Consider the following 14781-nt stretch of genomic DNA (forward strand, 5'->3'; position numbering starts at 1 on the left):
TACCATGTATTCACTGAATAAACATGGATCAAAGATAAATAAATAAAGATTTATTTATTTAGTAAAGACTTGCTTAGTAAACTATACTTATTTTCAGACACATCAGTGACTAGTCAGAGAGAAGACCTGTCATTTCTTTTTTTAAACAGTTTTAAGGGATTGCTTATATTTGCCAGGTGTCACGGTTGGCCGGGCATCCAGAAGGAGGGACACGCCCACTCCTGCTAGGGAGCGCACTACATCCCTGCCTTGTTCCCAGTCCCCTGCCTACTAATCACCTTCACCTGTCCCGTGTTCTCTCTCTCTATTTAAACTCACAGGTCCTGAGAGAAAGCGCTGCACATTAGTGGAACGCCGGACTACTCACTTCCACCCTGTACATCGCTACACAGAGTGTTAGGACTGAGTATCGTTGATTATTTGTTGTGGTTTTTCACGTATTGACAGTGCAGAATAAAGAGCACTTTGGCTCAACCTTGCCTTTCGCTTCCTCTGTGCCGCCACCGTCACAACAGGTATTTATGTTTTCAGGTTTGTCCATCAGCTGGTTTGAATATGTGGACTATTATGGGTCATATACAGAAGACTGAACCCATTATTCTGAGTTGTAGTCCAAACTCTGGTCTATGTAGTTTTGTTCTCATCTCCCCCCACTGCTGTGCTCATCTTTGTTCTCACTGTCAGCGGGAGGGCAGGAGCAGAGTCCAGCGCTGGTTTGTATAAAATGGGGAAAAGTCTCATTTAAATACGAGGAACAACAACCAGTCGACAGTCCAAAAAGCAAACAGTGTTAACAGGCAAAGGTCAGCACTAGGAAGACCAAACAGCAGACTTTGGTAAAAAGGGCAGACACACAGAAACAGAAACATGTTCAGGAAAAGTGGAAAAAAAAACAAGACTACTTTGCATACACCAGCTCAGAAATACAACTCAGATGAGTAATTTTCTAAAGTTAGTTACACATTCTCACCTACACTGGGCTACACAACAGAATTTACTCTAATATCTTTGTAATTATAATTAATTCAGGTAAATTTATTATGTTTTACACATGTTACATCTTGGCCTGCATCTGTTTCCATAACTGGCTGTGAAAATGTGAAAGAGAATGTTAATGTGGGTAAAAGAGAGGTGTGTGTGTGTGTGTGTGTGTGTGTGTGTGTGTGTGTGTGTGTGTGTGTGTGTGTGAAAGAGTGATAGGACACCCACTGTGTGTGGGGGGGGTGGGGGTGTGTGTGTGCTTGCATGTGAGAGTCAGAGGATATTGACTCTGCGTGTGTTTGTGTGTGTGTGTATGCATGTGAAAGGATACTGACTGTGTGTGTGTGTGTGTGTGTGTGTGTATGTGTGTGAGAGAGTGAGAGAGAGGATTCTGACTGTGTGTGTCTGTGTGTGAGTGAGAGGATAATGACTGTGTGTGAGAGGATACTGACAGCACGTGTGTGTGTGTGTGTTTGTGAGCGACGGTCAGAGAGTGAGAGGACACCCACTGTGTGTGTGTGTGTGTGTGTGTGTGTGTGTCTGAGTGTGAGTGAGAGAGGATACTTACAACATCCTCTCACACTGTGTGTGTGTGTGTGTATAAAGAGGCAGTAAGTCAGTAACTCACTGTAGTTTCTCCAGTTTACAGTGTGGATCCTCCAGTAGAGCAGAGAGCTGCTTCACTCCTGAGTCTCCTGGTTTATTGTGGTTCAGATTCAGCTCTCTCAGGTGTGATGAGGGGTTTGACCTCAGAGCTGAAGCCAGAGCAGCACAACCTTGATCTGTAATACTGCAGTTATACAGCCTGTAGAGAGAAGGAGAAATTCCTCACACTTACAGATCAGTATACATACACATGTTGTGATAGTGATGCAGTGATTGTGTGTGTGTATATAGAGAGAATGAGTGAGTGAGTGTGTGAGTGAGTAAATGTGAATCTAATTAATACAGTGATGGAATGTGTGTGTCAGAAAGAGGAAGAGGGTAATAGCAATTATATCTGTGTGTATGTATTTGTGTGTGTGGGGATATTGACTCCATGTTTGTGTGTGCATGTGTGTGTGTGTGGATACTGAATGTGTACACATGAGAGGATACTGACTGTGTGTTTGTGTGTGTGAGAGAGAGAGGGAGAGAGAGAGCTTAATGACAGTATGTATTTGTGCGTGTGTGTTTGAGGATACTGACTGATATTGAGTGTGCGCATATGTGTGCGAGGATATTGGGTTTGACTGTATGTGTATGTATGTGTGCTTGTGTGTGTGTGTGTGTGTGTGTGTGTGTATAAAGAGACAGTAAATCAGTAACTCACTGTAGTTTCTCCAGTTTACAGTGTGGATCCTCCAGTAGAGCAGAGAGCTGCTTCACTCCTGAGTCACCTGGTTTATTGAAGTTCAGATTCAGCTCTCTCAGGTGTGATGAGGGGTTTGACCTCAGAGCTGAAGCCAGAGCAGCACAGCCTTCATCTGTAATACTGCAGTTATCCAGCCTGCAGAGAGAAGGAGAAAAACCCCTCACATTTACAGATCAGTACACGCACACACACCCTATGCTAATGAGCATGTGCGCACACACATGCTTACACAAATGCAAACACATAATCACAATCACACTGCCTCACCCCCACACAACCACACACACAAAAAGTTACAATGTGTGGTGTTGGGGGGGGGGGGGGGGGGGGGGTGACACACTGTGTGTGAGGTGTGTTAATTCAGAGCACTGTTAACAAGAAAATAAACAAATTAAAACTGCTTCTTTGTTAGCTCCACTGCTCACTAAGTTTGGAAACAGTCCCACAAGTCAACAGGCAAACAATACATTGACAGTGCAAACTGAATTACTATAAACTGATCAAAGACACTAACAGTATAAACAGCCACTGATTCAGACACTAAAGTATTGGAGGACAGACAGAAGTGTCATGGTACGGTGTTTGACATATGTAGTGTGTTTGTGTGTGTTGAGTTGTGCTTATGATTAAAATGTATGTTATGTTTAATGTGCCTCGTCCCCGCATCCTCCTTAACCTGTTAAACATCACAGAAGGGTGAATACAATTTTATAATCATGGAGTTCCATATTCCTGTGGAGGAAACTGAACAAAACTGTTAGTTTGTGTAACAGAGAAAGAAGCAGTGTGATGATATTGTGCAGATATTAAGTGCAGGCAGTTCACACTGAGCAGTGGGGAGTGATATCCACACAAACCCCAGAAGAGGAGAAAGCCCTGGATATACTGGCTCATCAGTGTCTCTTAGGATAAGAGGAGGAACTGATGTGTGTGGAGAAGAATGTCCATCTCCATCCCCTCAGCCTGTCTCTCCACAGTACCCTTCACCTGCTCTAGTCCTGCTGCATCTGCTGGGTGTCTCAGGCAGGACCCAGCTGAAGATCACCACTTGAGCCTGAGAGAGCAGCGTTTGTTGGTGCAGCCAGGAGCTCATATTAATAGAAGACGAGAAGCTACTCTTTAACAAAGTTGCTCTTTTAGAGACACACTATGCAAGGCCTTCAATATCAGTTTCAATAATCTTGAACAAGGGAAATGTAAAATATTACCATGTATTCACTGAATAAACATGGTTCAAAGATAAATAAATAAAGATGTATTTATTTAGTAAAGACTTGCTTAGTAAACTATGATTATTTTCAGACACAACAGTGACTAGTCAGAGAGAAGACCTGTCATTTCTTTTTTTAAACAGTTTTAAGGGGTTGCTTATATTTGCCAGGTGTCACGGTTGGCCGGGCATCCAGAAGGAGGGACACGCCCACTCCTGCTAGGGAGCGCACTACATCCCTGCCTTGTTCCCAGTCCCCTGCCTACTAATCACCTTCACCTGTCCCGTGTTCTCTCTCTCTATTTAAACTCACAGGTCCTGAGAGAAAGCGCTGCACATTAGTGGAACGCCGGACTACTCACTTCCACCCTGTACATCGCTACACAGAGTGTTAGGACTGAGTATCGTTGATTATTTGTTGTGGTTTTTCACGTATTGACAATGCAGAATAAAGAGCACTTTGGCTCAACCTTGCCTTTCGCTTCCTCTGTGCCGCCACCGTCACAACAGGTATTTATGTTTTCAGGTTTGTCCATCAGCTGGTTTGAATATGTGGACTATTATGGGTCATATACAGAAGACTGAACCCATTATTCTGAGTTGTAGTCCAAACTCTGGTCTATGTAGTTTTGTTCTCATCTCCCCCCACTGCTGTGCTCATCTTTGTTCTCACTGTCAGCGGGAGGGCAGGAGCAGAGTCCAGCGCTGGTTTGTATAAAATGGGAAAAAGTCTCATTTAAATACGAGGAACAACAACCAGTCCACAGTCCAAAAAGCAAACAGTGTTAACAGGCAAAGGTCAGCACTAGGAAGACCAAACAGCAGACTTTGGTAAAAAGGGCAGACACACAGAAACAGAAACATGTTCAGGAAAAGTGGAAAAAAAAACAAGACTACTTTGCATACACCAGCTCAGAAATACAACTCAGATGAGTAATTTTCTAAAGTTAGTTACACATTCTCACCTACACTGGGCTACACAACAGAATTTACTCTAATATCTTTGTAATTATAATTAATTCAGGTAAATTTATTATGTTTTACACATGTTACATCTTGGCCTGCATCTGTTTCCATAACTGGCTGTGAAAATGTGAAAGAGAATGTTAATGTGGGTAAAAGAGAGATGTGTGTGTGTGTGTGTGTGTGTGTGTGTGTGTGTGTGTGTGTGTGTGTGTGTGTGTGTGTGTGTGTGTGTGTGTGTGTGTGTGTGTGTGTGTGTGTGTGTAAATTCTTTAGGATTAATGAGTGGTTCAGCTAACACCTTAAATAGTAATTAGGGTACATGATACATTAGTTACAAAGGGGTTTAGGAAACACTTACAAATTAACAAAAGTACCTTATGATGGAGATCATGATGTACTAACACCAGTGCAGTAATGTGTTTATGAATGAAAATACTCACACAGCTTTTCTGGATGCTGTGACCACTGGAAGCAGTCTCAGTAGACATTCCTCTGATGGGTCATATTTACTCAGGTCAAACTCATCCAGCTCCTCTTCTGAGTTCAGCAACACAAACACCACAGCTGACCACTGAGCTGGAGAGAGACTGGCTCCATGGAGACAATGGTCACCTCCTCTGCTTAGGTATGTCTGGACTTCCTGTACTAGAGAATGATCCTTTAGTTCATTCAGACAGTGGAACAGATTGATGGATTTCTCTGGAGAGGGATTCTCCCTGATCTTCTCCTTGATGTAGTTGACTGTTTCCTCTTTGCTGTGAGAGCTTCTTTTCCTCTGTGTCAGTAGGCCTTGTAAGAGAGTCTGATTGGACTCCAGTGAGAGACCCAGAAGGAAGCGGAGGAAAAGGTCCAGATGTTCGTTCTCACTCTGTAAGGCCTTGTCCACTGCATTCATAAGGAAGTCAGACATGGTTGATCTTTTAAAGAGACCTTTCTTTTGCTGTTTCAACACATTTTTTCTTTTTGGAGATGAAGGAGAGATATGTATATAAAGCAGCCAGAAACTCCTGAATGCTCAGATGCACAAAGCTGAACACCTTCCCCAGGTGAAGCCCAGACTCCTCTCTGAAGATTTGGGTACACACTCCTGAGTACAGTGACACTACTTTGACATCAATGCCACACTCTCTTAGGTCTTCCTCATAGAAGATCAGGTTGCCCTTTTCCAGCTGTTGGAAAGCCAGTTTTCCCAGTGACAGAATTGTCTTTTTAGTCTGTTGAGGATCAGTGTCAGTGTTTCCATGGTACTTTCTATCCTTGTGTTTGATCTGAAAGATCAGAAAGTGTGTGAACATTTGAGTCAGAGTCTTGGGGATCTCTCCACTCTCTGCTTCACCCAACATTCTCTCTAGAACAGTGGCTGCAATCCAACAGAAGACTGGAATGTGACACATGATGTAGAGGCTTCTTGATGACTTCATGTGTGTGATGATTTTGTTGGCCAGGCTCTGATCACTGATTCTCTTCCTGAAGTACTCCTCTTTCTGAGGGTCACTGAACCCTCGTACCTCTGTTACCTGATCAACACACTCAGGAGGGATCTGATTGGCTGCTGCAGGTCGAGAGGTTATCCAGAAGAGAGCAGAGGGAAGCAGATTCCCCTTGATGAGGTTTGTCAGCAGCACATACACCGAGGTCGACTCTGTTACATTCCACAAGTTCTCATTGTTCTGGAAATCTAGAGGAAGTCGACACTCATCCAGACCATCAAAGATGAAAATGACTTTGTAAGCATCACAGTGTATTAATTGTAATTGTTTTGTTTCTGGGAAAAAGTGATGAAGCAGATCCATCAGACTGAACATTTTCTCCTTCATCAAATTCAGCTCCCTAAAAGGAAGTGGAAATATGAAGAGGACGTCCTGATTTGCTCTTCCTTCAGCCCAGTCCAGAATGAACTTCTGAACAGAGACCGTTTTCCCAATTCCAGCAACTCCTTTAGTCAGCACTCTTCTGATGGGTTTGTCTTTAAAGAGGTCATTGCATTTGATGGGTGTCTCCTGTGTTGCTGGTCTCCTGGATGCTGTCTCAATCTGTCTCACCTCGTGTTCATTATTGACCTCCCCACTCCCTCCCTCTGTGATGTAGAGCTCTGTGTAGATCTCATTCAGAAGAGTTGAGCTTCCTTGTTGGGAAATTCCTTCATTAATTCTTTTAAATGTATCCATTAGTTTGTGTTTGAGATTTCGTTGATATTCAGAGAATAGCTCTAATAAACAGAAGAACATGATCACAAATATTTTATTTTCTTGTTATCTTTGATGTTGAAGTTTATCAAAACCATTTATCAAAACCATGAAACACTTTGCACAAACACAGAGGACAAAATTTAGTTATAGTGATACTGTCATCATAAAGCCATGATCCAGAGCTCTTACTGGTCTGTAGTGTGTTAGCAAGGTCTGTCTGGTTCATGTTCCCCAGCACATGCAGTGTGATCTTCAGCGCCCCCTCTCTGGCACTGCTCTGATCCTCCTCATCCTCCATCTCTCTCTCAGAGCATGCTGGGTAATCTGGACTCAGCAGCTTCTTAAACTTCTTCAGCTCCTTCTTCACCAGAGAGACGACTTTGTGCTCCAGCTCCTGGTTAGGAATAAACAGCAACAGACAATCAAAAAAACACCACCATTGTTACAGAGAGAGATCACTACATGATTTTGTTTCATGATGGAGAACATTCTGGCAGTGTTTGGGTAGTTACTTAAAAAAAGTAATGCATTACTCATCACTTATCTAAAATTGTAATGGGATTACTGTACTCATTACTTAATGGAAAAAGTAATCTTATTACTGCTGTTACATCCTAAAACCCAAATATACTAGAAATCACCCCCACACTTACATACCTTGAATATGGACTCCAATTGTTTTCTGTAGGTGAGTTCTGCTTTTTCTCTTTGTACACTGTGGACAAACACAACAGACCTTTATGGAGGAATATGTAGCACATTCATACCTGCACAACACATGATTATACAGACAAGTAGATATTATACAAGATTATATATTATCAACACTTGTGTTTCTGCATTTCATAATAGATCTGTGATGCTGCCTGGTGTGCGGCAGCAGAAAGGATCAGGATGCAGGTGTGAGTGTAGAAACTCAAAAAGGCATTTAATAGAAAGTGAAAGTAAAGCAAATGTGCTAAACACACTCAGCCACAAGAAAACAAAGGTCAACAAACAAGAACAGGAAGACAGGAAACAGGAGAAGTATATACATGGACGAATCTGGGAAGAGAACAATGCAGAGACTAAGGACAAGTGGCTGAAATGGCAGGTGGAGTTAGTTCAGAAAGTGGCAGGAATGGTGGGTGGAGTTAGGCTGGAAAGTGGCAGGAATGGTGGGAGGAGTTAGGCTGGGGAGTGGCAGGAATGGTGGGAGGAGTTAGGCTGGGGAGTGGCAGGAATGGTGGGAGGAGTTAGGCTGGGGATTGGCAGGAATGGTGGGTGGAGTTAGGCTGGAGAGTGGCAGGAATGGTAGGTGGAATTAGGCTGGGGAGTGGCAGGAATGGTGGGTGGAGTTAGGCTGGGATGTGGCAGGAATGGTGGGAGGAGTTAGGCTGGAAAGTGGCCGGAATGGTGGGAGGAGTTAGGCTGGGGCTTTGGCAGGAATGGTGGGTGGAGTTAGGCTGGGGAGTGGCAGGAATGGTGGGAGGAGCAGGGAGAAGGACAACACACAGATGCAACAATAAACAAAGGACGACACGGGAAAGCAAAACAGACAAAAGGGCTCCTTTACAAGATGATTTGTTAGAAAATAATTACATTTTATTTATAGAGCACATTTACCACAACAGCAATGATCAAAGTGCTGTGGAAAGTTAGGAAAAATATCTTAACAAAAACCTGTGAAATGTAAAACAAAAGGAAATGTGCCATCAAACATAAACATGGACAGAGAAATGAAAATGTCAGAGTAAAAAGAAGTGTTTGAAATCTGCACAAGAGGGAGCAGAGCTGATATTCAGAGAAGGACTGTTCCACAGCCTCAGTGCTGCAACTGAACAGACACAGTCACACTTCAGCTTCAGTCGAGACTGTGGAACAGACACAGTCACACTTCAGCTTCAGTCGAGACTGTGGAACAGACACAGTCACACTTCAGCTTCAGTCGAGACTGTAGAACAGACACAGTCACACTTTAGCTTCAGTCGAGAATGTAGAACAGACACAGTCACACTTCAGCTTCAGTCAAGACTGTGGAACAGACACAGTCACACTTCAGCTTCAGCCGAGATTTTAGAACAGCCAACAGCTGATCTGAACAACTCTGAGTGCCAGTGAGTAGATGACTTGTTCCTAAGCATGAACAAAGAATTTGATTTTGGGAAATTTCTCTGAACTTGTAAAAATTATTCCTAATAACAGAATTGATTTGCTGATCAAATCTGAGCTCTGGATCAAAGATAACACCAAGATTTTTGTATTTCTAGGAATAATACAAGCAGATTAATCAACTGTTACACAAGTGTTAACCCCTCACTATCTATGTTTACATGTACACCCATGATCTTATATTAGTCTACAACTGTCTTACTTAGATATGATCATGTTAATATTACAGTCTGATTGTTATAGTGTGACATAGTGTCTTAGTTGACCTAAGCTTAGGCTGATTAAAACATGTGTTCTAGAATAATATTAGCCAGACTATGTGCACATGTAAACACACACTGATCCACGGACTAAACATTTGTGCTACATGTCTGGCAAAGCCTGATAAACATATTATACATATATTGTACATACATTGTTTTATATATATATATATATATATATATATATATATATATATATATATATATATATATATATATAGAGAGAGAGAGAGAGAGAGAGAGAGAGAGAGAGAGAGAGAGAGAGATATTTCCTTATGTACCCCTGTTTTTTTCCCTCAGTTTGGACAGAGCACTCTCAAACCATTTCACTGCGAGTTATCTATGTACATGACAAATAAACCAAACTTGAAACTTAAACTGTAATTTAGAGTTTGTTTTTGTCTTGTCATTAAAAGAGGAGCTCAGCAATGTTCAGTAACAGCATTACTACTGTAACTAAATCCAGCTCATCTACCTACAGCTTGATCCTGCCCCAACTCCTCTTCTTAAGTGTTCTTCTGCTATTTCTCCCATGTCTTCTCATTAATACTTCCCTTCGGATTCTGTCCCTACAGCTCTCAAAACCTCAGCTTTAACTGCCATTCTTTATAAAACAGGACTAAATGCTGCACTACTTGATAATTACTGACCCATTTCCAATCTCCCCTGTCTAATCAGGGTTCCAGCCTCTCAACTGCAATCTTTCTTAAATACTCAGGATCTATTTGAACCTTTCCAATCTGACTTCCATACTATGCACAACACTGAGAGAGCCCTGTTACATGGTTTCAATGATCCCCTTCTCTCTACTGACTCTGGTGCCCTGTGTGTTCTCCTCCTTCTAGATCTTCTAGATAGAAGTGCTGTGTTTGACACAATTAAACCATAACATACTTATCAGCTGCCTCTCAGACATTGGGATTACTAATACAGTTCTTGAATGGTTTATCTCCTATATCTCTAATAGATCACATTTTGTCACACTTGGTAAACACAAATCACACACTGTTATCGTTACCCAAGATGTTCTCTAGGGATCGGTGCCTGGTCCTCTCCTATTTAATCGATATGTTGCCCCTTGGTCAGATTATCCGCAGGCATGGTCTCCGTTTCCACTGTTATGCTGATGACACTCAGATTTATAGTAACACCAAAGGTAACACTACCTTACCACTTCCTGCTTTACTCTCTTGTATCAAAGATCTCAAACAGTGGATGAACATAAACTTCCTAGAGTTAAATCCTTACAAAATAAAATTTTAGTTATTGGTTCTAAATCCATAATCGCTAAATTAACTGATTTTAAACTCAGTCTAGATGGGTCTTGGTCAAATCATCAACTGCATTTTGGAACTTTGGTGTACTCCTTACTCTTTCAACCCCACATCATGTCAATGGTTAAAAATGCCTTTTTTTTTACAGTCACAATATCAGTAGACTTAGGCCCATGCTCTCCAGACAAGGTGCTGAAACTCTGGTTCATGCTTTCATCACATCCCATCTTGATTACTGCAACTCTCTCTTCATTTACATCCCAGAATTCTCTTAGATGTTAAAAAATGTCAGCCCACAACACCCCGATTCTACATCAGTTACACTGGCTCCCTGTCCCTCAACACATTCAGTATAAACTCGTCCTGCTTACATTCAAAGCTCTGCATGGTCTTGCACCTCCCTACTTAGCTGAACTCCTACATCCATACTGCTCCACCCATACACTTAGGTCTTCTGATGCAGGTCTTCTCTCTATCCATAAGTTAAGATTGGTCTCTGTAGGGGCAGATATTTTAGTGTCATGGCCTCAAAACTAAAACTATGGATGAACTGATGGAGCTCATGAAGGGCTTCATAATGAGCTGAGTGAGTTTGATCAGGTGGGATTGGGAGTGAGGAACACTGTCCTAAACCAGGAGATCATCAACTCTCATCAGAACACTCTCCCTCTCTGAAGTGTAAGTGGAGGACTCCATCTTACCTGAGCTCAGGAGAACAGTCACATTCCCTACATCATCCTAACCTGAGCTCAGTAGAACAGTCACATTCCCTACATCATCCTTACCTGAGCTCAGTAGAACAGTCACATTCCCTAAATCATGCTTACCTCAGCTCAGTAGAACAATCACATTCCCTACATCATCCTTACCTGAGCTCAGTAGAACAGTCACATTCCCTACATCATCCTTACCTGAGCTCAGTAGAACAATCACATTCCCTACATCATCCTTACCTGAGCTCAGTAGGACACACTCCCTCTCTGAACTGACGTTTAGGGTCCATCGACTTGTCACTCTTCATGGACACACAGCTGGGTTCCGGGGAGTCTGATCTCTTACCCTGCATCAGACTAACATACACAATTAAAAACATATTGTTGTAATGCCAAAATACTAATGTGTGTATAAATGGTGCAAATATAAATTAATATGTATTTATCTCTATCGATGGTCTATCAAGACCATCACCTCTCATCAGAACACGTTCCCTCTCTGAAGTGTAAGTAGAGGACTCCATCTTACCTGAGCTCTGGAGAACAGTCACATTCCCTACATCATCTTTACCTGAGCTCAGAAGGATACACTCCCTCTCTGAAGTGTAAGCGGAGGACTCACTCTTACCTGAGCTCAGTAGAACAGTCACATTCCCTACGTCATCCTTACCTGAGTTCAGTAGGATACACTCCCTCTCTGAACTGTAATGGAATGTCCATTGACTGGTCACTCTTCATGGATACACTGCTGGGTTCCGGGGAGTCTGATCTCTTACCCTGAATCAGACTAACATACACAATTAAAAATATATTATTTTAAGGCCAAAATACTAATGTGTGTATAAATGGTGCAAATATAAATTAATATGTATTTATGTCTATCGTTGCGATTTTTATTGAATGTTTTTTAAAGAATTCATACAAAGATGTTGAAAACACTAAATTCATTATTATGTTTCTTGTTATTTACTAAGTGATCTTCAAGTTGACCAGAGTTATACCAGAGAGCAACTTTACATTACATTAAGCTGGTCTTAAACTTTCTGAAGTTTATACTTATCTTTCATCTTTGTATTATGCATTGTGTCTCTGTCTCAGTAGAGACAACTGTTTCTGGCAGTATCTGATTTAAGATTGTTACCTGCTGGTACTATTCAAGGGTTTTGTGAATGGATATCAAAGCACTTTTAAGAGGTCTGTGTGGCTAAGAACATCTACTAAATGCAATAAATATAGATTTATTCAGATATCCCAAGTAAATAAGTGCACAAACCTATGCACTGCAAGTATGTTTATTTATGTTCTCTCACCTGTCTCTTTTCTGTGTGTGCTGTTCCCCAGAGACACGTATTTTGGAGGTCATGTCTCCTCCTACAGATTATAGCTGTACACCTGCAAACACGCACATGCAGATTAATAATCAGAACACATATCCAATTACAATATTTACATTTACTGCATATGGCAGACACCCTTGTCCAGAGAGACTTACAGAAGTGATTTGTTGTGTCGCTACAAAAAACATAAATAAAGCACCTTTGTAAGTCGCTCAGGATAAGAGTGTCTGCTAAATTTTATAAATGCAAATGTAAACATCCTCATGTGATCACAGAGAGGTTAGTGTCAAGATCACTACCAGGCTAAAGCCCTGGCTAAACTGCAAAAGAGGGCAGTAAAGATGTGTTTTTATAATAAGTGCATACTCCAAATCACTGTCACACAAATAAACAGCGCAGAACTTCATAAATTATTAGCTAGATTTACATGCGCACCGTTGGTACAATACTAGTCTGACACTGTTAGTTGAACTAACACACGATCGTATAAAATCACTGTCTTAGCCAGTTCAAAACACGTAGCCGAGTTGGACGTGTAAACACGTTCTGTCAGATCTACTGGTTCACAGTCCGAACTGCAGCCAAGATCTCCGTTTAACGAGTCACGACCAAGACATTCACGTGCCTATAAGTGAAACATTACAGTATTTTCTCGCTTAATGTTCTCAGAAGAGAAACAGTCATTCATGTTTTTGAAGAGCTTTGGTGTAGACAGGCACCTTTACTAACTTTATAAGTACAAAATATAGTTTATTAAAATGAGCAAATAATGCATAAAGTTTAAACTGTAATCTTACAGCACTAAAACAAACTCAAAAACGTGGGTGTAGTGAAGAGTATCACTGCAAAGTGGAAAAGAAGACAGAGGCAGGAAAAATGTGTTCTATAAGTGCATAGTGGGTCACAGACTAACTCAATCACTGTCATACAAAGAAACAGTGTCGAAATATCACTTAATAATATTACTAATAAATATTATAAATATTACTTCTTTAGTTACACTGACATGCACACTATTGGTACAATACTAACCTCACACTGTCAGTCTAATTACGACATGATCGTGTAAACAGCACGGTCTTAGCCTGATAAAACAACTAGTCTACATCTAGTTGGACACCTAAACACTTACTGTTAGATCTACTGGCTCACAGTCCGAGACATTTGTGACACTTCCTGCAGTACGACGCCTGTTCTATTTGCGCAGTTTGTTTCTGCGGAGAGGACAAAATAGAAATATATGAAGTATATAGTGCGTTTATTAGTACTTTTTATACAGTTCATGTAAACATGTTGATTCGGAACAATTTCTTAGATGAGCCTAGAACGACTTTAGTTTGGTTATTCTGAATCAGACGACCTCAGTTCTATTGCTCTATTTCGCGTAAACGAAGACACCTACTGCAACAGAATAGCGGCTAAAAGCTTTACGTTTTCAGACATTAACCTTGTTAATATTCAATTCTGTTAATATTAAATTTAAGAACTTGTTCTTTGAGTAATATAAGTTCATATAATTCTTGATTGACAGCTCAGATTCAGATACTCAACGGCTTTGTTTTCTAAAGATATTTGTATTCCGCTTCTTAAAATGGAGCACAAAAATTTCACTTTCGCGTTAAACCGGACTGAACCGGTTTTGTCAAGGATAATTGTTTTTTAGGGGCCGGACTGCTGTGACCAGTCACAACACTTTATCCAACCTTCTGCGGGAGAGAGAAATCAGAGCTACAGTATAGAACTGTATTTAAATAACACAGAATAGCGTAGAACAGTGACAGTAAATTACCAGTGGATTTTGACTGTGGGAGAATTTTATTTGTCATGGAGCTTATACAGCACAGCTGTTCTGAGCAGACGTTTACTTAGGTTTTCACACACACACTCACACACACACACACACACACACACACACACACACTCACACACACACACACACACACACACACACACACACACACACACACACACACACACACACACAGAGAGAGAGAGACAGGTTATTAGTTTGTGTGTAATACCTATTCTGTGCTCACAAACTCTATATAAAATGACTATTTTTTGTCATTAAGTTTCGTTTCTAGCATACACTCGCCTGAGATGACAGTTCAAACCATTTTGAGTGTTTGAATTAACCATTTTAAAATGGTATCTTGGGTCTCTCCTCTGCTGATCGCCATGTCCAGAGCATATGCCCAGTGATGTAGTGGTATAAGACAGTATGTGAACGTTTAGTTTGTGCCAAGACATGTATCTGAGAAGAAGACGACCCAAAGACGTTAATCAGGCAGATCTATTTACTAGTAGGTAACATCTAAGGTCAAGGTTATGATGGAGCTGTAG

General features: G+C 41.2%; 1 protein-coding gene and 1 pseudogene across 1 annotated transcript in view; both read right to left on the reverse strand.

The window, feature by feature from the left end:
• The window catches only part of LOC145653982 (ribonuclease inhibitor-like), a gene marked incomplete at its 5' end in the record, with an annotated part of 8473 nt that extends 5971 nt beyond the window's left edge, over window positions 1-2502 (reverse strand). The window contains 2 exons of the mRNA XM_081708664.1: window positions 1610-1786; window positions 2294-2502. Of these exons, the coding sequence (XP_081564790.1) occupies window positions 1610-1786; window positions 2294-2502 (386 nt within the window). The remainder of the gene's footprint in view (window positions 1-1609; window positions 1787-2293) is intronic.
• Window positions 2503-3427: 925 nt separating this feature from the next.
• On the reverse strand, window positions 3428-14112 carry LOC145653986 (NLR family CARD domain-containing protein 3-like; annotated as a pseudogene).
• Window positions 14113-14781: the final 669 nt, after the last annotated feature.

Source organism: Electrophorus electricus, unplaced genomic scaffold (assembly GCF_041902795.1).
Source record: "Electrophorus electricus isolate QZ-2024a unplaced genomic scaffold, ASM4190279v1 Scaffold101, whole genome shotgun sequence".
Lineage (NCBI taxonomy): Eukaryota > Metazoa > Chordata > Actinopteri > Gymnotiformes > Gymnotidae > Electrophorus > Electrophorus electricus.